Here is a 23,683-nt window from a genome sequence, read left to right as displayed (position 1 = left end):
GCCGGGCTGCCTGATGTTGATACATCGGGCAGCTTTGCACCCCCCATAGAAAGGGGGGGATTGCAGCAGGGATCGGAGATTCCTGCTGCGGTCCCCCTTTAATACATTTGGGGGATACGAAATATTTGTGGTTAACCCCGAAAATGGATGTTTTCGGGGATTTAGCCGCAAATATTGCTTGATAAATGCGGCCCATAGTCAGTGCTTTCTGCTTCTATACTCAGTGCTGTCTGATGCTATACTCAGACATACTCAGTGCTTTCTGCTTCTATACTCAGACATAGTCAGTGCTTTCTGCTTTTATACTCAGACATAGTCAGTGCTTTCTGCTTCTATACTCAGACATAGTCAGTGCTTTCTGCTGCTATACTCAGACATAGGGGCTCATTTATCAAGCAATACTTGCGGCTAAATCCCCCAAAACATCCGTTTTCGGGGGTTAACCACAAATATTAAGTATCACTGAAATGTATTAAAGGGGGACCGCAGCAGGAATTTCTGATCCCTGCTGCGATCCCCCCTGCAGCGCCACCGGACGCATCCCCCATAGGTTTCTACGGGGGATGCGAAGCTGCCCAATGTATCAACATCGGGCAGCCCGGCATCGCACCCCTGGGCTATCGCCATTCTGATATGGCGATAGCCCATTGTAGCCTATGGCTACACATCGCACTGCCCGAGCGACAGTGCGGTTAGAGGGGTTGCGGGGGGTCAGCGCGTAACCGCGCATGCGCAGACCCCCCGGCTTCCGGCTCCAGGCATCGCAGGGACGGGCTCCTTTCAGAGCCCTGTCCCTGCGCCCTGCCAGGTAATACATTCGGCCGAAATGATCGCATTTTACAATGCGATCCTGGGCGGTAATATTCCGCCCAGATCACATTGTAAATGTCAGTGTTTTCTGCTCTGACATACTTAGTGCTTTCTGCTGCTATACTCAGACATAGGGCGGGATGTACTAAGGGGAAAATGCGGCAAAATCCCCATTTTTACATCATTTTCCTATGTATTAAAACCTCGCCGCCACAATACCGCATAGTAGGGTATTGTCAACTTTGGGTGGCGATACCCTATAGAAGCCTATGGACTGCTTTTCGCCGCCCGATGCCTCCGCCGCAAACCCACCGACCCCCCCAGTCCCCCTCTCTCTGGCTTACCTTAGTCCAGGTCATCCTGGAACCGGAAGGTAAGCCCTCCCTCCCCTAGTAAAGCAGCCAGACATCCTTCCGGCTGCAGGGGGAGGAGGAGGCGCCGGAGACAGCCTGCTTGAGGGGAGAAGCAGGCGGCAGGGAGATGACGGAGACCCCCCGCACACCACAGTACAGCAGGGTTGCCGACCCTCCCGGAATTTCCGGGAGTCTCCCGAAAATCGGCACAATCGCGTCATTAGTGATGTCACTCGCAAGCCCCGCCCCCTGAGTGGCTGCTGAATCTCTCCTCTCCGGGCTTCTCCCGGAGAGGAGGATCTTAAAGTCGGCAACCCTGCAGTACAGGTATCACAGTGCTTTCTGCTGCTATGCTCAGGCACAGTCAGTGCTTTCTGCTGCTATGCTCAGACATACTCAGTGCTTTCTGCTGCTATGCTCAGGCACAGTCAGTGCTTTCTGCTGCTATGCTCAGACACAGTCAGTGCTTTCTGCTGCTATGCTCAGACACAGTCAGTGCTTTCTGCTGCTATGCTCAGACACAGTCAGTGCTTTCTGCTGCTATACTCAGACACAGTCAGTGCTTTCTGCTGCTATGTTCAGACACAGTCAGTGCTTTCTGCTGCTATACTCAGACACAGTCAGTGCTTTCTGCTGCTATGCTCAGACACAGTCAGTGCTTTCTGCTGCTATGCTCAGACACAGTCAGTGCTTTCTGCTGCTATGCTCAGACACAGTCAGTGCTTTCTGCTGCTATGCTCAGACACAGTCAGTGCGTTCTGCTGCTATGCTCAGACACAGTTAGTGCTTTCTGCTTCTATGCTCAGACACAGTCAGTGCTTTCTGCTGCTATGCTCAGACATACTCAGTGCTTTCTGCTGCTATGCTCAGACACAGTCAGTGCTTTCTGCAGCTATGTTCAGACACAGTCAGTGCTTTCTGCTACTATACTCAGACACAGTCAGTGCTTTCTGCTGCTATGCTCAGACACAGTCAGTGCTTTCTGCTGCTATGCTCAGACATACTCAGTGCTTTCTGCTGCTATGCTCAGACACAGTCAGTGCTTTCTGCAGCTATGTTCAGACACAGTCAGTGCTTTCTGCTACTATACTCAGACACAGTCAGTGCTTTCTGCTGCTATGCTCAGACACAGTCGGTGCTTTCTGCTGCTATGCTCAGACACAGTCATTGCTTTCTGCTGCTATGCTCAGGCATAGTCAGTGCTTTCTGCTGCTATGCTCAGACACAGTCAGTGCTTTCTGCTGCTATACTCAGACACAGTCAGTGCTTTCTGCTGCTATGCTCAGACACAGTCAGTGCTTTCTGCTGCTATACTCAGACACAGTCAGTGCTTTCTGCTGCTATGCTCAGACATACTCAGTGTTGGTATAAGAAAACCCTTTATTTCATTGCTCAGCAATACCTCATAACTGTATTACATAGACAATGGGCATTTCATGCTACATACATGTCCCATGGGCTAAGTAACACTAGCTGGTTAAGGATAGGATGCTAACTACCAATTATACACTAAAAATAATTTCCCTATAGAATACAGGCTGTAAGGTCTGCACCTCTCCACCAACTACATGCAATGTATGTCAGGTACCGTCCTCATTGCCCAGTACTACAGCATATATAAATGATACAGAACCACTGCAGGCTAATAACAGGAGCAGGCTAATATGGTTCTCTCACCTGCATTCCTGGAGGCTGCTGGCCGAGGGCTCTCTGTGGCCACTTTGGGAGATGGAGAAGATGTTCCAGGTTTTGTGCTTCTAGATAAAGAGGATCTAGAAGCTTGAGGTTTCTTTGGGGTCCCCACCTTTGTTTGACTGCTGGGGTTGGAGTCCATTGTGATGTAACCTGCAGTAAGAAAGGATGTGATTATTTATCATGACATGGTTCTAAGCAAAGCATCACTAGCTGCCCCACATGTCTATACCGTCTCCAGCCCTCTATCCCTGCCCAGCCCATACGTGGTCCCTGACAGCTGGGCTCTTGCACCCCAGTCCCAGAGGCCTTGGCTTGTCGCCTTTGGAAATCAGAGACAAGTTTCACACCAGAGACTGTGAATTCATTTGACGTAACTGTCACTGAATTTTGGGCTGCACAGTCCTAGACGTATTAGTTATGCAGAAAAGGCACCACAGATGCTGCCTGCACAGCCTACCCATCTCCCACACAAAGATAACCAGTGTGCTGAGATACATGCTCATTGCCACAGAGAGATGACACAAACACAGGATGGTTGTGTGTATGTAGGCGGATGTCTGCAGACACATACTGTAGGATCGCACACAATTCTCTGCATAAAGTCACACAATGCCAGATCCACAACTGTCAGGAACAAGCTCGTCCTCGCTGCAATTCAGATCTGGGGTACTTTGCATTTGAATGGGTGTGCCCTTCCCCCAAGACACAAAACACTGGCACTCCGGGGACCCAGAGGGGAGACCCGAGACAAACAGACACAGCCTCATACACTTGCAGCATAATCTATACTATTACCAGGAGCACACAGCACAGTTCTTTCTTACTGGAGCCACTGTACATGCAGAATAGCATGCTACAGCATGAGAATACAACACACACACACACACACACACACACACACACAATGTTACACACACACACACATGCACAATGTTACACACATGCACACACAATGTTACACATACACAATGTTACACACAAAGGCATCACACAGATGTATTACACACCGGTACCCAGAGACAATGCTGCCCCTCTCACCTCTCTGCTGTTCGGGTGTGAGAGTCACTCCCTTGTCCCTCCTCTCTCCACACAGAGACAAGTGTCACAGGGGAAGGAGTGCAGATAGATGAGAGCAGGGTACCAGGGAGAATAGGCCGCCCAATCAGAGCAGAGCAGAGCATTTGGATACCCCCACTCTCCCTCATTCAGGGGGTGATGTGAATATTCATACACTCCCAGGGGGGAGATTAACGCTCTCTATTATCCGTCAAAAGAGACGGGAGAAGAGATCAATAGAGCTTCCTCTACTACACAACAATACCCTTTCCCCTGGCTGAAAGGACCAGCAGCAGCTGGAGTGGCCTCAGAGACGCCCTGGATCCCAGAGATAGAGCACACAGGGGGCTGATTCAGATTTGGGAGCAAAGCAAAACAAAAAAATGGAGCAATTTTGCACCCTGATACAATCATGTTACCCTGCGGGTGGGACAGATGTCATACGTGCAGATAGGGGCATGTCCACACTCACATCTACACTGCTGTGTAAAAATAAGAAACAAGGCTGCCCTGGTTGGTACATGCAAAAGCTGCCAGTGTTTACCCTGCATGCAAATTAAAAAAATGTATTTGTATGGTTATCCCAGGTCCAGTAACTTCCTTCTCATAATCAGGCCTACTGAGCGATCACAGATACACCTGCAGAGCAGCTAGGGGAAGGCTCTGAGTCGCATGCAATGCCTATGTTCATGGGATTTAGCATTTTATTTGCAACTGTGCATGCGGTTAACCTGCTATAAATTTGCACAATGCATGTGTCCCATTCAATGTTTTTTGCATCTCGGCGCTCAGAATGCTGGCGGACAGAAGACTGATGCTGGAATCCCGACAGCCGGCACCGCGAATGTGGGTATCAGGGGAAGGTTAGGGTCAGACTGTGGGGAGGGAGGGTTAAGGTTAGGTTGCATGGATGAAGGATTAGGATTAAGCTGCGCACAGGTAGGGTTAGGTTACAGGGAGGGTTAGGGATCAGATGCATGGGGTGTGGAGGTTTTAGGCTGTGACAGAATAGTTAGGTTTAAGGTTAACTGAGCGGGAGGGTTAGACTGCGGTTAGGGTTATGCTGTGGGAAGGCAGGGTTAGGCTTTGGGGGTGGGGGGTTAGGGGTATGCTGGCTAAAGGCAGCGTCAGGCTGCGGTGTGGGGGGTTATGGTTATGCTGTGTGAAGACAGGGTTAGGCTGCTGGCGGTTAGGGTTGTGCTGTGGGAAGGCAGAATTAGGGTGCAGGGGGAGGGGGGTTATATAATGCTCTATATAAGAAACTGTTAATAAATAAATAAATAATAATTATGCTGTGGGAAGAGAGGGTTAGGCTCTGGGGGTGGGGGTTATGCTGTGGGAAGGCAGGGTTAGGCTGTGGGGGTGGGGGTTAGGGTTATGCTGTTGGAAGGCAGGGTTAGGCTGTGGGGGAGGGGGTTATGCTGTGGGAAGGCAGAGTTAGGCTGTGGGAATGGAGGGTTAGGCTGCAGGAGTGGGGGTTATTCTGTGGGAAGGCATCATTAGGCTGCAGGTAGGTAGGGTTAGGTTGCAGGGGGAGAGGGGTTAGGGTTATGCTTTGGGAAGGGCGGGTTAGGCAGTGCAGGTAGTGAGGGTTAGGCTGTTAGGGTTATGCTGTGCAAAGGCAGGGTTAGGCTGGGGGGGGGGGGGGGGTTATACTGTGGAAAGGGAAGGTAAGGGAAGAGTTTAAAATGACCTCCGGCATTCAAAGAGCCAAGATCTCGTACCCAACGCATATCCCATGCTGTCTGCACACAGAGCTGCAAGAGTGATGGAGCCATGCTTGTACGCCAGGGGAAGGGCTAATACCATCTTAAGGATAAAATCACAGTCGCAACAACATCAAAACACACTACCACGTAGGGTGACCAACTCATCCCTTTAATCCGGGACACATATTAATTACACAGGTTCTGTGGCAGTTTAAAACCAGGTAAAATGGAGTCTTGAGGTGTGGCAGTTTAAAACCAGGTGAAAGCCAGCCACAGAACCTGTGTAATTAATATGTGTCCCGGATTAAAGGGATGAGTTGGTCACCCTACTACCACGGTCGCAACGCCTCAGCAGCAGCCCCCCCTCCCCCCCCTAGTGTGCACCCACGGATACTTACAGTACTGTATGCTGCACAAGTGTAATCTTACATAATTCAGATTTCAAGTGACAAGTGAAAAACAATCATTCAGTATAATACTATAATATGGTCTCCTACCTGTGCTGGCTGCCTGGCAACAGTCGTCGGCCTGTCTTATATAAGGGGATTTTATAGCTGACTTTAATATGTATATTGGTACATGCTGTGTCTAGCAGTTGCAGCTTCCCACTTCCTTCATGTTAAACAAATTTGTACCACTGGGCTCTGCTCTCCCTAGGAGGGGAACCGAGCGCCTCCTGGCATTAATCAGGCTCCCACTGGTGATGTATAATACCTGACAGCCACTGTCATAGATTCACATACAGGATCAAATATTAGAACAAGCATAAGCATTGTCATTGCCTGTGGTTGTCAGTAAATGTAAACTGCTACATGCAAATAGGTAACATGCTAGGTTAGGGAAAGGCTGTTGCTAGGGATGGACATCTGCCATCAATGATAAGAAGACATTTATGGTTTACTAGTGATTGGCAATATTTTATCAGAGTTCTGATGGTTTCCCACCATCATCGATGGTGGACTGCCTATGGCGAAGCAGAAATAATTTTTATTTATTTTGGGGACTCCTAATTTTTGTGGAAGTACCTCTCACTTCCTGGAAGGGTGTGCACCCCTCCCACATTCTGCCCACTTCCTAGTGAATTGGGCAGACCGGGGGAGCTAACCTGCAGTCCAGAGGAAGGGGAGGGGCATAGTGATGCAATTATGTGCTACAATTAGCCCGCAAATTTGGCCCAACTGTAACCTTTTCACAGCACAGGGGCAGAGCCTAATGACATGACTAGCCTGGCCCCGCCCCTGTCACCTCCCACCTGCTTCTCTCCAGGCATCTCCAGGTGAGGAAAGCCAACCCTAGCCCTCGAGAGCTACCAACAGTGCACATTTTCCAGACAACCTAGCTGCTGCACAGCTGCAATCATTAATCACTGACACATTTTAAAAGATACACAGATGGAGCTAATTAGCTCACTTGTGATTCTGTGAGGAGACCTGCAAAACATGCACTGTTGGTAGCTCTCGAGGACTAGGGTTGGCTACCCCAGGTAGAGGTATCTAAAAGGGGGTACACACAGAGAACTTTTAACAGGAGATTTTGACTAGATAGTCAAAATCTCCTAGAAGTTTAGGCAAAATCTCCCTATTTTTCTCCTGCTTAGTCAATATTGTCTAGCATAAATTGCACACCTGATACACACTGATCACTATGGATTCGGTATGAAATTTAAAATCCCGACAAGGACAAAATCCGACATTTAAAAACCGACGTCAAAATCCAGACATTTAGAATGTACAGGTGAAGCAGTCAACATGACTGTGTTGACAGGTTTGCGAGGTCGACATTGTTTTTTTTCACCGTTTTTTTACCTGAATGTTGACATGGTCGACATGGACACAGTTGGAAGTGAACCGTAGCCCCTCGCATTGCTCGCTTCACTCGTTATGCTTTGGGCACGGTGCCTCGCTGCGCTCGGCACACTATTTTATTCTCCCACCACACCGTAGTGGATGAAATACCGCAGGTCGGCACATGTCGGGTCAAAAAACAGTGAAAAAAATGTGTCGACCTGTCGACACAAACCCATGTTGACTGTTTCACCTGTACATTCTAAATGTCGGGATTTTGACCTTGTCGGGATTTTAAATGACGGGATTTTGTCCTTGTCGGGATTTTGACCTTGTCGGTATTATGACCCATTCGGGATTTTGACTGCATCCCATCACTATACATGATACACCAGTATGACACAACTGATACACAATGATCACAATACACATCACATCAATATCACACACCGGATACACACTGATCACTAGGCACAGGTTACACCAATATCAGGGAACACCTAAAATATTTGCTTGCCTAACGTTCTATACTAATCCAGTAGATTCACAAATGCACGCGTAATGACTGCAGGGGTAATTCAGACCTGATTGCTGAGAATTTGCAGCAATCAGCGATCAGTGCAGGCGCCGCCCTGCTTCAGTGAAATCCCTCTTTGCAAATGAATGTGCTCGCTGTGTGAATAGATGTGTACAGGTGCACATCCACCATGCGAATATGTCCAACATCCTTCGTATCAGGCTCACCATCAAATTATTTCTACATAGGGCACAAGTCATCGCTGCAGCCGCGTAGCCTGAGACTTACTCGGCACTGTGATGAATAACAGGCACGTCCGGGCTGAAGCTGATGTCACAAACCCTCCCCTTAGTCGGCTTGGCATGACTACATTTTGCCCGACACTCCCAGCGGTTTTCTAGACACATCCTGCGTTTTTCTTAGCACTCACAAAAAAATGGTCAGTTCCCACCCCCACACGCCCACTCCCTGTCAATCACCTTGTGAACAGCCAGCAAACAAAACGAGTTACAGGAGTTCATTGCAGGGCGGCCTCGAGCATGTGTACTGTGAACCGTACGCATGCGCAGTGTATTGATAATCGCTCGTGATCAGGTTGGAATCGGAATCTAAGTTCCATATTAACTTAGGGTATAATTATCTGCAGAAGCTCTTCTTAACCCAGCGCATGCTGCTGTGTGCTGGGCTGCAGTGTGGCCAGGGAGGTGCTTAAGGTGCTATTTTTTTCTGAATTTTATTCTAATGGTGCATGGCCACGGCTCCCATGATGAGGCCACACCTCCTAAAAAGTACCTGGGCCCAGACAGACTCTCTACTGCCCTGAACCTATGCTTACTGTTGTTATACGCTGAGAAAACTTTCCCTGCAGCTCTATCTACTCTCACTCATCCTCAGTCACATGACAGTCAGAGGAGCATGTACTGTAGATGTGCGTATCAATCAACTCAGAGACACCCGTGCGTCTTTATTCAGCCTCTGGCAAACACTGACTGCTCGCCAGACCCCTGTAACCGGAAGTGAGTCATACCATGAGACTACATCTCCCAAGACGCACGGCATGCATCTACATGTACTAAGCTCCACTATTAAGCTTGCGCTTGTTTGGCCCCTGGCACATAGCATCATGTTAGAGACACACTCAAATACAGACAGCAGGGCATACTCAGTAGTGCACACAGGGGGGTTTCTGAGTACCCAGAAACCCCCGCCCCAGGAGTCTAAGGACCCTAGGCTGAAAGCTGAGGGTCCCCTCTTTCCATGGGTACAAGAATTTTAAAAATCGGCCCTTGGGTACCGGAGATATCTGACTTCAAAGCAGTGGTCCCCATCCAAGCCTGTTAATTGCTCTTCCCAGTCAGATATTTCAGGTTCTGTCTGACATAGAGTTTTTCTGAGGGTATATTCCAAAAGCTGGGACTCTCTCCCTTTGATGGACACTAGTAGCTTGTCTCTACTGTTCCCAGAACCAGAGATATCAGCCTTCCAGCAGCTGGTTACTGCTCCAGCTCCACACACCTGGTGTCACGATCCGAGCTCTCAGACAGACTTTCTTACCGGCTAAGTGCCTCCGCAGATTCAGCTTGTGGTTCAAGTGTCATCCCTGCCGGCGTCCTGTCTGCCGTGCGCCATCACCGCTGCCATCCTCCAGTCCTCTCAGCGCTGCTGAGTCCGCGGCTGCGCGGCGCACCGCTCTCATGATCCCCAGTGACAGTACTCAGTGCACGGCAATCCGTCTGTCCGCCGCCATTGCTCCCAGCCACAAGCATGGCGTGCACAAACATACTTTCCCGCCATAGCAGACATGGGGGCTGCCATGTTTTTCCCAGTCACATGTTTGCTCTGTCCAATCCTGATGGTTCTGATCTCCCAGTCATACCTGCCTGGCCAATCCTGGCCACTCAGTGGGTATAAGTATGCTGGGAGCTCCCAGAACCATTGCTAGTGCTTCAGTTGTCTCCAGTGTGTGTTCAGCTGTCCTTGTCTCCGTGCAAGTGTATTTCCTGCTGGTGTTGTCTCCTCTATGCTGTAGTGTATTCCAGGCATTCCATCTCCTGTGAAGTCCAGGTTATTCCATCTCCTGTGATCCTGCTTCTACAGCCCAGCACTCAAGCCTAGCTCCGGGACTCTGGTCCTTCTGATGTTCCATCATCGCTCACCATCGATGTTCCACCATCACCTGTAAAGTCCGATATTCCGGATCTCCTGTTTCCAGTTCCCGTCCGTCATTCCGGACCCACAGTCTCCACTCCATATCCGATATTCCGGATCCGATGTTCCACCATCGATACCATACCATCATCATCCAGCTGTAAAGTATCGCTATCTGCAAAGACTGTGTCATATCTCCTGCATACTTTACTGCCTGTCTATTTACAACCATCTGCTAAATAAAACTTGGTTGTATTTTATTACTGACTGATCATTGGCTTCGGGTGCACTGTCACGCATTCTATGCGTAAGGGTCCTCTCCAACCTCCCCGGTTCAGGTACCGGTCCAGGTCCCCACCAGAGGTCTCAGTCTCGTCGACTCAGACCCCTGGTGTGACAGTAAGCACTAGCCAAATGGATCCAGCCGCAAGCCAAGCATCACCATCCAGCCCTGTACAGCAACTGGCTGTTCGCTTGGATCAGCAAGAGGCTGCGCAGAGCCAAGTGATTCATTGTCTCCAAGATCTGTCTTCCCGGCTGGATAAATTACAGACCACTCTCAGTGGCCCTGAGCCTGTCAGTGAACTTCCAAGTCCAGTTCATCCTCCTGTAATAGCTGCTGCACCTCGACTTCATCTGTCTGTCCCCACTAAGTATGACGGGAACCCCAAGACCTGCCGAGGCTTTCTCAATCAGTGTGAGATTCACTTCGAGCTGCAACCCAGTAACTTTCCTACCGAAAGGGTCAAGATCGCCTACATCATCTCCCTCCTGTGTGGAGCAGCGTTAGAATGGGCGTCACCTTTGTGGGAAAGATCTGATGCCATCTTGTCTAACTACAAGGACTTCGTGTCAACATTCCGGCGTATCTTCGATGAGCCTGGGCGATCAGCATCTGCCTCCACTGAACTCCTCCGTCTCAGACAGGGACCCCGCTCCGTCGGGCAATATCTGGTCCAATTCCAGATTCTGGCGTCTGAACTCTCGTGGTGTGATGGGGCCTTATACGCAGCTTTCTGGCATGGTCTATCCGACCGTATTAAGGATGAACTCGCTACCAGAGACTTACCCTCAGGTCTAGATGACCTTATATCATTATGCATCAAAGTAGACCTACGCTTCCGTGAAAGGGCTGTAGAACGTCACAAGAGCGCTCCAGTTAAAGTGCCAACTCCTCCGCCTTCTTTACCTGCTGCTCCAGTGGCTCATTCCAAAGAAGAACCAATGGAGATAAACCGCTTCCGTTTGTCTCCAGGAGAACGTCGACGTCGTCGATTGGCACAGCTCTGTCTGTATTGTGCCGACCCTGCACATCAAATCTCTGCATGCCCAAAGCGTCAGGAAAACTCCTCCTCCTAGCCCGTCAAGGAGAGGGTAGGCTAGGAGTAATTAAGTCCTCTCCATCAGCAACTGATTGTGTACTTCCAGTTTCTTACAAGTTGGTCAGCATTTCAAGACTGTCTCCGCACTTCTTGATTCCGGTGCCGCTGGCAACTTCGTCACTGCTGAACTGGTCCGCAAGTGGGGGTTGCCCACTGAAAGTCTTTCCAAGACTGTCTTCCTTACTGCTGTGGATGGCAGTAGGATTCCTGATGCGACAGTCTCCCGCAGAACTTTGCCACTTACAGTGAGAGTGGGAGTCCTGCACACTGAACTCTTGTCCTTCCTGGTATTACCCCGAGCCACTCATGCTCTGGTTCTGGGTTTACCCTGGCTCCGTCTTCAAAATCCTCGCCTTGATTGGAAGACATCCGAAATTCTTTCCTGGGATCCTTCCTGCACCGGTACCTGTCTCCAAAAGGTACTCCCAGCTCGTCATTCTTCAGCCGATGCAGCAGACCTTCCGCCTCTTCCCTACCAAGAGTACTCAGATGTATTCAGCAAGTCTGGCGCTGATATTCTACCTCCTCACAGACCGTGGAATTGCCCTATCGACCTTATCCCAGGCAAAGAACCACCGAGAGGTAGAACCTATCCTCTCTCTCTTCCAGAGACTCAGGCCATGACCGATTACATCAAGGAAAATCTGGCAAAGGGATTCATCCGTCCTTCGACTTCTCCTGCTGGCGCAGGATTCTTCTTCGTAAAGAAGAAGGATGGAGGCCTACGTCCCTGCATTGATTATCGCGGCCTCAATGACATCACAGTAAAGAACAGATACCTGTTGCCCCTCATCACCGAGCTGTTTGACCGCGTCAGCGGTGCAACCATCTTCACGAAACTCGACCTGAGGGGCGCATATAATCTCATCCGCATACGAGAGGGCGACGAGTGGAAGACGGCGTTTAATACCAGAGACGGCCACTATGAGTACCTCGTCATGCCCTTCGGGCTCAGCAATGCCCCAGCCGTGTTCCAGCACTATGTCAATGAGATTTTCCGGGACATTCTGTATCGACATGTAGTCGTATATCTCGATGACATTTTAATCTACGCCAATAACATCAAAGAACATCGTTATTGGGTCAAAGAGGTCCTGTCCCGGCTGCGAGCTAATCATCTTTACTGTAAACTGGAGAAATGTGTCTTCGAGGTGAAGTCTATACCCTTCCTAGGGTACATTGTCTCTGGTTCTGGTCTACAAATGGACCCAGGAAAACTGCAGGCCATCCAAGATTGGCCAATTCCCTCTTCGCTGAAAGGTATTCAACGTTTCCTGGGTTTTGCCAATTATTACAGAAAATTCATTCGTAACTTCTCTTCTATTGTGGCCCCCATCACTGCCCTAACAAAAAAAGGGTCCAATCCAGCGAAGTGGCCGGCAGAAGCCATCGAAGCCTTCCATCTGTTGAAGCAGAGGTTCACTTCAGCTCCTGTGTTAAGACAGCCTGACACCACCTTGCCCTTTATTCTCGAGGTCGACGCCTCCTCCGTGGGTGTTGGGGCAGTTCTCTCGCAGAAAGCGCCTGATGGACGTCTTCATCCCTGTGGGTTTTACTCCCGTAAGTTCCTGCCTGCAGAGCGTAACTATGCCATCGGCGATCAAGAGCTCCTCGCCATCAAGTTGGCATTAGAAGAATGGAGATATCTTCTAGAGGGCGCTGTCCATGAGATCACAATTATCACAGACCACAAGAATCTTCTGTACCTCAAGTCTGCTCAATGTTTAAATCCCCGTCAAGCCAGATGGACACTTTTCTTTTCCAGGTTCCGTTTCAAGCTGTCATTCTGTCCGGGGACACAAAATCGAAAAGCTGATGCCCTTTCCCGCTCATGGGAGCAAGATAGTGAGTCAAAGTCCACACATCAACATTTTATTATTGATCCAGTGGCATTCTCCGCAACAGGAGTTTCAAATCTCACGCCCCCTATAGGGAAAAGATATGTAAAGCCAGCCCTAAGGAAGAAGCTGCTTTGTTGGGCGCATTCTTCAAAATTTGCTGGCCATGCAGGCATTCAGAAAACTTACGAGTTTATCACCAGGACCTACTGGTGGCCGTCCCTCAAACAGGATGTACAGGACTTTGTCTCCTCTTGTGCTAAATGTGCTCAGCACAAGACCAGTCGTCAGTCTCCTCCTGGGCAATTGATGCCACTGTCAGTGCCACATCGTCCTTGGACGCATATATCTATGGACTTTGTAACTGATCTTCCAGAGTCTGACAAGTTCACTACCATCTGGGTGATTGTTGACCGGTTCACCAAGATGGCTCACTTCGTTCCCCTCACCGGTCTTCCGTCAGCTTCCAAGCTGTCCCAGCTATTCATTAAAGAGATATTCAAGCTTCATGGACTGCCTCTTGAAATCATCTCCGATAGAGGAGTCCAATTCCTAGCCAAATTCTGGCGAAGCCTGTGCTCCCTGCTTCAAATCAAGTTAAAGTTCTCCACAGCCTATCACCCTCAAACAAATGGCCAAACGGAGAGGGTGAATCAGGATCTTGAAGCATTTCTCCGCACATATTTCTCTTCCTCCCAAGATGACTGGGCTCAACTTCTGCCATGGGCAGAATTCTGCCATAACAACCAATATCACTCTTCATCAAATGTCACTCCATTCCTTGCCAACTATGGGTTTCATCCTCGAGTTCCTGACTTCACTCTGCAACCTGTGTCCTCTGTTCCAGCGGTCGACACGACCATCCGGCAATTCATCAAATCCTGGAAGCTCATTCGTTCTTCACTCCTGAAAGCTTCAAGCAGGTTCCAAAAATTTGCCGACAGGAAACGCAGAGCTGTGCCAGCCCTCCGTCCAGGAGATCGTGTCTGGTTGTCAACCAAGAATCTTCGATTGAGAGTGCCATCTATGAAGTTCGCTCCCCGATATATTGGTCCATTTCCAGTTGAGCGAGTCGTCAACCCTGTGGCTTACAAGCTCAAGTTGCCGCCCTATTTGAAAGTGCCAGCTACATTCCACATTTCGCTGTTCAAGCCGCTGGTCCTGAATCGCTTTCATTCCAAGCTTCCCAAAGCACCTAAGGTTTGCACCCAGCGTGGAACTGAATACGAGGTCAGTAAAATCTTGGACTCTCGCATCCGATATGGTCGTCTGCAATATCTGATCGATTGGAAGGACTACGGCCCCGAAGAGCGATCATGGACCAATGCCAGCGATGTCCATGCTCCCAAACTCATCCGGGCGTTCCACTCCAAGTTTCCCCGCAAGCCTAAAAGGTGTCCTGGGGCCACCCTTAAAGGGGGGGTGCTGTCACGATCCGAGCTCTCAGACAGACTTTCTTACCGGCTAAGTACCTCCGCAGATTCAGCTTGCGGTTCAAGTGTCATCCCTGCCGGCGTCCTGTCTGCCGTGCGCCATCACCGCTGCCATCCTCCAGTCCTCTCAGCGCTGCTGAGTCCGCGGCTGCGCGGTGCACCGCTCTCCTGATCCCCAGTGACAGTACTCAGTGCACGGCAATCCGTCTGTCCGCCGCCATTGCTCCCAGCCACAAGCATGGCGTGCACAAACATACTTTCCCGCCATAGCAGACATGGGGGCTGCCATGTTTTTCCCAGTCACATGTTTGCTCTGTCCAATCCTGATGGTTCTGATCTCCCAGTCATACCTGCCCGGCCAATCCTGGCCACTCAGTGGGTATAAGTATGCTGGGAGCTCTCAGAACCATTGCTAGTGCTTCAGTTGTCTCCAGTGTGTGTTCAGCTGTCCTTGTCTCCGTGCAAGTGTATTTCCTGCTGGTGTTGTCTCCTCTATGCTGCAGTGTATTCCAGGCATTCCATCTCCTGTGAAGTCCAGGTTATTCCATCTCCTGTGATCCTGCTTCTACAGCCCAGCACTCAAGCCTAGCTCCGGGACTCTGGTCCTTCTGATGTTCCATCATCGCTCACCATCGATGTTCCACCATCACCTGTAAAGTCCGATATTCCGGATCTCCTGTTTCCAGTTCCCGTCCATCATTCCGGACCCACAGTCTCCACTCCATATCCGATATTCCGGATCCGATGTTCCACCATCGATACCATACCATCATCATCCAGCTGTAAAGTATCGCTATCTGCAAAGACTGTGTCATATCTCCTGCATACTTTACTGCCTGTCTATTTACAACCATCTGCTAAATAAAACTCGGTTGTATTTTATTACTGACTGTTCATTGGCTTCGGGTGCACTGTCACGCATTCAATGCGTAAGGGTCCTCTCCAACCTCCCCGGTTCAGGTACCGGTCCAGGTCCCCACCAGAGGTCTCAGTCTCGTCGACTCAGACCCCTGGTGTGACACCTGGTATGTAGTTTTATATACTCGTTGGCAGATTGCTCTGCCTCCTGAACACTGATCTCCTAGTCCCCAATACCATTTGGTAGGTGGGATTCTCTAGTTTTTAATTCCATTAAATCTAGGAAATCTATTTCCGGGAACTGGAGATATCTGCAGTCAAGCAAGCTGTCCTCCGACCAGAAAATTATGAATAATAAGCCCACTCCACTATACACCCCTCCTCTGCATATTAAACATCCTCTAACACCCTGGAAGTTATGTATCAGTGCCCCTTCATTCAGCCCAATGCCCCCTTCTCCCACCCCATCTCCCACCACCTGTGCAGTAAAGGGGTAATTAGTAAAAATTACTGATCCAAGCCCTACATGCTGAGCGGTTGATATAATACCCCCTACCACCCGGGGGACATCAAAGCTTCCCCCACCCCTACCGCTGGAGGGTCGGTAGGTGGCCCAATACATTGCTATGCCCAGGGGTCTACACTGCTGTTGACGCCCCTGTATGTATGTGTATGTATGTATGTATATATGTGTGTGTGTGTGTGTGTGTGTATTTTTTTAAATATTATTATTATTATTTATATACATTTGGACTATCTATAATACTTTAACTGACCCGGCATATACTGGGTCACCTAAGTGTCCATCTCCGTGCTTTGCTCCGCCCCTCTGGAAACCCCCTTCTGAAAATCCTGCATTTGCCACTGATACTTGCCTACATTAAATGTCTCCTCTCTGGGAGACGAGTGGGATTGGGACCCTCCCGGCCATTCTGAGAGCAGTAGCATAACAATAGCCCCACAGACCCCGCGGTGGCAGAGAGACACTGTGTAAGTGTGGGCGCCGTGGGTCTGCCGGGCTATTGTAGCGCCACTGCCATGTCTGTGGCCGGGACCCACAGATTTACTTGTCTGCTGTCCCGACTCCCCTCCTGACTCCTGCTGCTAATGAAAACGGGCCATCACAAAATGTCCACTCCCATACAGCAGACAGTTTTTGAGGATGCTAGAGGAGGCAGACATGTTGTGATGGTCTGTTTTCATTAGCAGCATACACCTGCACAGAGCGATGGTTACTCACCACCAAATGATTTTTCCTCTGTTTTCCGCTGGAAGTAAGCCAGGACTCACAGTACTTTTAAGCTAAACGGTCTTCTGCGAATTGGGGGCGGACGCTGACATCATGTGACATCATCCACCTGCCCTGAGCAGGCAAATAATAATTTTGCTGAGGGTGCTCACTGTGGGAGACTGCACATGCGCATTAGAGCCTATACACATGCGCAGGTCCCCCACCAACAGGGACGGGGACAGAAAGGTGCCTGGCTTACTCTGCCTGGCTTCTAAGGCAGGGACAGTTAGTATCACTGGCAACATTCTCACATGCCATAAAAATGAAGAAGAAGCATTTCCTCACATCAGTAAAATACAGTAATAAATGCTCTCTGACAATAATGCAGCATGCAGTAACCCACAGCAGGCACGTTACCTTTAATGAAAGGGCTATTTTAATGTACTGCTCTATTAAACCAATCGCATGTGGTTAATGCGAATGTCGTGTTCAATTCAACCTCTTATCCATCATGAGTGAGCAGTGAGAAGGGAATTACCTCAGACCTGATATGCAGTAGCTGCAGAGGAATTTACATGGCAACCGAGAAGCGACCGATTGAACTGCGGGTATGGCCGGGGATCGTTGTGGCCGGAGACCTGGACAGAGAACTGGGGATTTGCCCAGTGGGCCAGTCCAACCGTGGACAAGTAAGACAGGCCCCCATCAGCTATGGGCCCCATAGCTATTGCACCTATGGTAGTCATGCCCAGTTGTCCATGGCTGGTACATTAAGAACTAGGCTGGTGCAGTCCACTTTATAGCAGCAGGTCTGCTACTAGAAAATAGACAGCCCCCCCCCCCCCCCCCCCCAAAAAAAAAAGAACAAGCCAGCCACCTTTGATTGCCCCCTGTAGTGCCACTTATGCCTCGGATGCTCCCTGTAGTGCCACTTATTCCTATAATGCCCTCATAGTGCTGAATACACATAAAGCCCCTTTGGTGCTCACTTACCACATGGGTGTCTCTGCTGCTGTGCTGAGCACTGGGGGGAGCAGAGCAGAGGGCAGGCTCCCCCCCCCCTTCCGCTGACCTGCCCCCCGCTGAAGCCCACTGCTCCCAGAGCACTTGTAGAGGAGTGCTGGCTTCTCCTACACCTGCAGACTCCTACCTGGCGCAAATGTGACCACAGTCACATTTGGTGGCCCTGCATGGCAGTAAAGGGCAGGCAGTTTAATTCCCAGGTGGGAAAACTACAGGGCATTCCACTGAATTTAACGGGGTCTAGCCTATTAGCCGCGAATCATCGTAGCCGCACTTTACGTAAGCCCAAATTCACAGACGAGAGCTCGCTATCCCATAGGGACATGGTTTCTATTTTTTTCTCTCCCTAATACCTTGCTACTTTCATAATACGAGATTAAAATGATTGCACTTTGTAAAATACATTCATTGCAGGTTAGTGTGTGTCTGCGTGGGTGATGGTGGGGTGTGTGTGTGTCTGTGTGGGTGCTGTGTGTGTGTGTGTGTGTGTGTGTGTGTGTATGTGTCTGTGTGTTTCTGTGTATGGAGAACTACTATGCAAAGTAGCTCTCAGCCATGTACCAGGTACAGTATGCAAAGCGCTTGGTAATCACCTCACTCAGGTGCTGCAGCTGTAGAGGTGATATGTGCCACACTGCAATCCTGCATTCCTGGCTGACTATTACCATTGAAAAAAAGGAAGTCAAATAAAAGCAGTTCTAATATAGAGGTTATTCAGACCTGATTGCACGCATGCGCAAAGCCTTCCTGCAATAAAATCCTGCTACTTTTTTTATCGCTGGCCGTACGCAAGTTGTACGCAAGTTGAGAGGAAGCCGGCATTTGTGAGTGGTACCCGGCTGTTTTCTAGGAGTGTCAGAGAAAAACGCAGGTGTTCCCTTGCGTTTCAAGGGAAGTCATGTGACATCAGCTCTGGTCCTGATTGGCCTGTTTCTATCGCACTGGCCGAGCAGGTCCTGGGCTACGTACAGACTGCACACACTGGAAAAATCATTTGATGCTGAGCAGCTTGTATATGGATTTGCAGCTAATCGCAGAGCTGTAATGTTGTCGCAAGATTTTTGCAGCCTTGCACAGCAATCCGCAGGGTTATACAGTGGGCGGGATTTTACTCTGGTTGGGCAGCAATTACCTGATCGCAGGGCTCTGCAAATTAGTGATCAGGTCTGAAAAACCCCCATAATAAAATCACAAAAAATATTTTTTCCCTCCAGATTAAGATTAAGGGGTCTACTTATTCACTTTATGTTCATCAAAATGATATATAAATGGGGTTTTCAAACCTCATTCACATTAAATTAATACCACCTAAATGCATTTTTAGTGAAAAACTGCTCTAAACCCTTTAATTCAAATCTTTTTAGTAACCCACAAAAGATTGCTGCCCGGACACAGGTAGGGGGGGGGGGGGGTCGGTGCAGGGCAGCGGTGGGTCGCGTAAGGCTTCTATCGGGCATCGCCAGCTTTTCCTGGCGATGACCCCTGTCGCGGTAACCCAGTGGGGGGGGGGGGGTTTAGAGATTCCCAAAATGCTTTAAAAACCCTAATAACGGGGTTTTTACTGCATTGTGGGATTCTCTAAACCCCCGCCCACCCCCCCAATCGGGTTGCCGATAACGGGAATCTCCCCCCAGATCACATTTCCCATACATATAATGGGAAGTGGGGTCTGGTCGAATTTAGTAAAAAAAAAGTTTTAAATAATGTCAGTGATCCCTGTGATAATAACGCAAGCTGAAAGCTTCAGCTGGCGAATCACAGGGCTCAGATGTGAATCCTGGCTTCTGCAAAGCTGTCCATGCCCCTAGGGCAAAGAAAGCAATCCAAGGACGGAGCCATATGATCCCTGCTGCGATCCCCCCCTGCAGCGCTGCCGGACGCATTCCCCATAAGTTTCTATGGGGGATGCGAAGCTGCCCGATGTATCAACATCGGGCAGCCTGGCATCGCACCCCTGGGCTATCGCCATTCTGATATGGCGATAGCCCATTGTAGCCCCGAGCGGGGCAGTGCGGTCAGAGGGGTCGGCGGGGGTCAGCGCATTACCGCGCATGCGTAGACCCCCCGGCTTCCGGGTCAGGGCTTCGCAGGGACGGGCTCCTTTCGGAGCCCTGTCCCTGCTCCTTCAAATTGATACATCCAGGCGGTATGCGCGGCGATACATCCTATGCGATGCCCGGCGGTGTCATCACGCCGGCGTCGCAATACAATGATAAATGCGCCCCTTGGAGAGGAAGATGAGCTGGGCAGCAGCACTGAGGATAGATTGGAGTGTACAGAGTTGTTTTACAGGGAGGCCAGATATTAGGAGATTACAGTAGTACAATCTGGATATGACCAGTGAGGGGATGAGGGCCTTTGTAGCATCCTGGGTGAGATACTGTAGGGTCTGATCCTGGAAATATTTTTGAGGTGGAAATGACAGGATGCTGAATGTGTGGTTTAAAGGAGAGGAATTGCGGCGGGGATGTACACGTGGCGGTGGGGGCGGGCATTCGCTCACCCAGCGGGTGTTGTTAATGAGCTCGCTTAGCAGCGAATCCACACTGCTTAGTGGGCCTTACTTCATTAGGCCCATGGTTTTGCCCATTTTTAGAACAATTTTGCCCTGCGAACAGGTCTAAATTAGGCCATAAGGTCTTATAGACATGTGGCCATAGGCAAAGTATTTGATAATATCAATATGTATCAAATGGTTTATTTATTATTTTTTAAGAACAGTGGAAATATGATATTAAACAATTTTGTTTATAGGAAATGTACAGTAAGCCGTTAATGAATGTGGCGTTCATTAAACGGTTTACAGTGATTTTATGTCATTTTTAGCCACTACAAAAAAAAAAGCGTAAATTGAATTTGGCCTTTAGGGTGTATTACTGGACTGTCAATGCTGTATTATTGGATGGAGCTGTAGAGGTCATGCTAGCAACAACGGATATGTCTGCTGTGGGCATCACAGGAAGTGTGCTGCTATACATGTGGGATAGGTTCTTACTTACGCTGAGTATATTGCTGATCATCATCTGATCAGGCGGATCGGGCCGATATATATCTCCTGCATTGCTCAGTGTGTACTGCGGCACACGTGATGATGTCAGGTTTTATGCGCTGTACACCAAACCTGACCATATCGCTAGAGTGCCAAGGAATGCTATTGGGGACGACACAGTGACCGTTCCACTCTCCTTTAACATTGCACCTGTGTGCACAGGTTATCCCTGATGGGATACAGCCACTAGGTCTACAACACTAGGTCATCAGTCATTAGGTTGACACATGAAATAGGTTGACGTGTATTAGATAACATGGTCATTAGGTTGACACAAGCATTAAGCCAACATGGAAAAGGTCGACATGAGTTTTTTGAAAAAAAAAATTTTAGGTGTTTTTTCATACTTTACTAAGTGGGCCTAGAGTGGGAATATGATAGTGTGCCGAGAGCAGCAAGGCACTGTGCCCGAAACATGGCGAGCGAATACGGTGTCCATGTCAACATACTGTAAATGAAAAACACAAAAAAAAACTCATGTTGACATTTTCATGTCAACATAATGCTCATGTTGATCTAATGACAATGTCGACCTATTTCATGTGTCAACCTAGTGACTGTCGACCTAAGTTCTGTCGACCCTATGACCCTCCCTGATGATGGTTTGGTTGGAGTGATGGTCGGAACAATTCCCCATCACTCAAGTGTGTACCCAGTATCAGAGGACACTTCCTATGTTATCTGAAGGATTGACCAATGTAAAATTATTTAAGCACCACAATAAAGGCAGGTGTGCCCAGGCACACCCTAATGATCGTCACCCCCTAATGATCCCCCCGCCCACAGCCCACAGTCTTTGCGGACACCCACAGTATCTGTAAGATAACTGCCCCTTCAAATATGGGCACAGCTTTGGAGGAGTCAGACACTAGCGGTCATGCCATACCTCTAGTGTCTGTCAGAGGAGCACAGCGTGCCTAGCGCTAACCAGAAGTGTGTGTTCTGGTAGCACTGTTTAAAAGGAACCCCCTGGGCAATGAGCATGTACTCCCTCCCCACCCTGGAAAACAAGCATGTAAGTCCCCTTAGCAACAAGCATGCAAGACCCCTTGGCAATGAGAAGGTAAGTCTCCTTGGCAATGAGCATGCAAATCCCCCTCCCCTGACAACAAGCATATAACTCCCCCCTGGCAGAGAACATATACATCCACTTGCAGAAGTTATGTGGCATAATAAAGTATGTAATAGGCATTACGGGGAGTGGTATAATGTGTAAAAGGCATTACGGTGTGTGCTAAAATTTGTAATGGGCATTAAGGTGTGTGGCCTTATGTGTAATGGGCATTACGGTTTGTGTGGCATTATGTGTAATGTGCATTATGGTGTGTGGCATTATGTGTATTGGGCATTACGGTGTAATGGGCATTATAATGTAAATTTTTGCAGCGTACCTTAGCTGTGCACTGTCCCCATTCCTGGTGTGTGTGTGTGTGTGTGGGTGGGGGAATTATTTATTTTGAAGCCCATATATATATTCACCTTCCATTTAGTTTGCATTGATGTCCAGTAGGCAGTGACAGACACGCCTAGTAGGCAGGGACAGACACGCCCCTCCAATGGTGAACCCCTAATAAAATGGTCTGTATACGCCTATGATAATGACACACAAACTACATATATATAATTGCTGACAAGTGTGTGTCCATAAAGCATAGAATTTCCTAGGACACAGTGATAGAAATTCTACAAGTGGTGACCCCAAAAAACTAACTCTCTCTCTCTCTCTCTCTCTCTCTCTCTCTCTCTCTCTCTCTCTCTCTCTCTCTCTCTCTCTCTCTCTCTCTCTCTCTCTCTCTCTCTCTCTCTCTCTCTCTCTCTCTCTATCTACAGTATCTATCTATCATCAACTAATGAAGTATATAGAAGTATCATATAAAATGACATACAAAGTATTGCTATGCAATTATATATAAAATAAATACAATAGCAAATAAATCCCCCACCTTACATTAAGGCACATTAGAAATCAGAATGTACACAGAGAGAGTCACCTCCTAGACACAGACTATGACACCAAGAGATGCCGACATGATGCCACAACCACCACCCTCCTCTCATATACACAGTAAATCCCCCGTCCCTGACATCCTGTAATACCTTCCAAGTATACACAGCACAGGTACAGCGGACAGAGTGGTAATATGTTCCTGTCTATCCCAGCTCCACCTCTGGCTCAGAACTGGGTTACACAACAGGTATATCTAGACTCCAGTGTCACATTATTTTAGCAATTATAATAATATACAGTGACAAAATGACACACACCTGTAATCCATGGACCATGTCCCTCCCTGTCCTATGTGACAAGGCAAGGTAATGTTTACTGTGGCCACCAGGTGGCACTGCTTTCCTCTGTTCATATTCTCTTAACCCATACCTCAATGTGATCATTAAGTCCTGCAGAGCATTGCACTGCTCTTTCTTTACTGAGGGATCTATCTCCATGGCAATATGCCTCGTTAAATGGGCAGGAAACAGAAAGCAGACATTTATAAGGCTCAAGGGAGGAAGCCATGCTCTGAGCAAGAACATATGTATGTATATACACGTATCTATTAGTAAGTAACAGTTCTCTGGAAGGACGGATGGTCCTGGAAGATACATTCTGCAGCTCTGTAATGATGGACAATCCTGGGGGATGAGACAAAGGAAACAAAATAAGTATTTGGGTCATGCATCATAGATAGGAATATAAATAATCATATTTATTATTTATAGAGCGACCGCATAGGGGGGCATCCTATTACCCACAACCACTGATCGCAGGTAACAGGCTAATTAGCCCTTAAAAGCCACC

At 48.8% G+C, this 23,683-nt stretch overlaps 1 protein-coding gene across 4 annotated transcripts in view; it reads right to left on the bottom strand.

Annotated features, from left to right (window-relative positions):
• Positions 1–23,411, bottom strand: part of PRR36 (proline rich 36) — a 47,512-nt gene extending 24,101 nt beyond the window's left edge. The window contains exons 1-2 of one of the 4 annotated variants that reach the window (XM_083184969.1): positions 23,152–23,411; positions 2,841–3,008 (exon numbers count right to left, since the gene is read on the bottom strand). In XM_083184969.1, coding sequence (XP_083041095.1) covers positions 2,841–2,997 — 157 coding nt within the window. In that variant the 5' untranslated portion in view covers positions 2,998–3,008; positions 23,152–23,411. Of the gene's footprint in view, positions 1–2,840; positions 3,009–3,865; positions 4,016–8,212; positions 8,304–23,151 lie in introns of those variants that run through there. The other 3 variants (XM_083184966.1, XM_083184967.1, XM_083184968.1) reach the window with 3 other exon arrangements.
• Between the last annotated feature and the right edge of the window lie 272 nt (positions 23,412–23,683).

The sequence above is a fragment of the Crinia signifera genome, chromosome 4, assembly GCF_055691185.1.
Source record: "Crinia signifera chromosome 4, ASM5569118v1, whole genome shotgun sequence".
Classification (NCBI taxonomy): Eukaryota; Metazoa; Chordata; class Amphibia; order Anura; family Myobatrachidae; genus Crinia; species Crinia signifera.
This window is presented reverse-complemented; position numbering and strand designations above follow the sequence as displayed.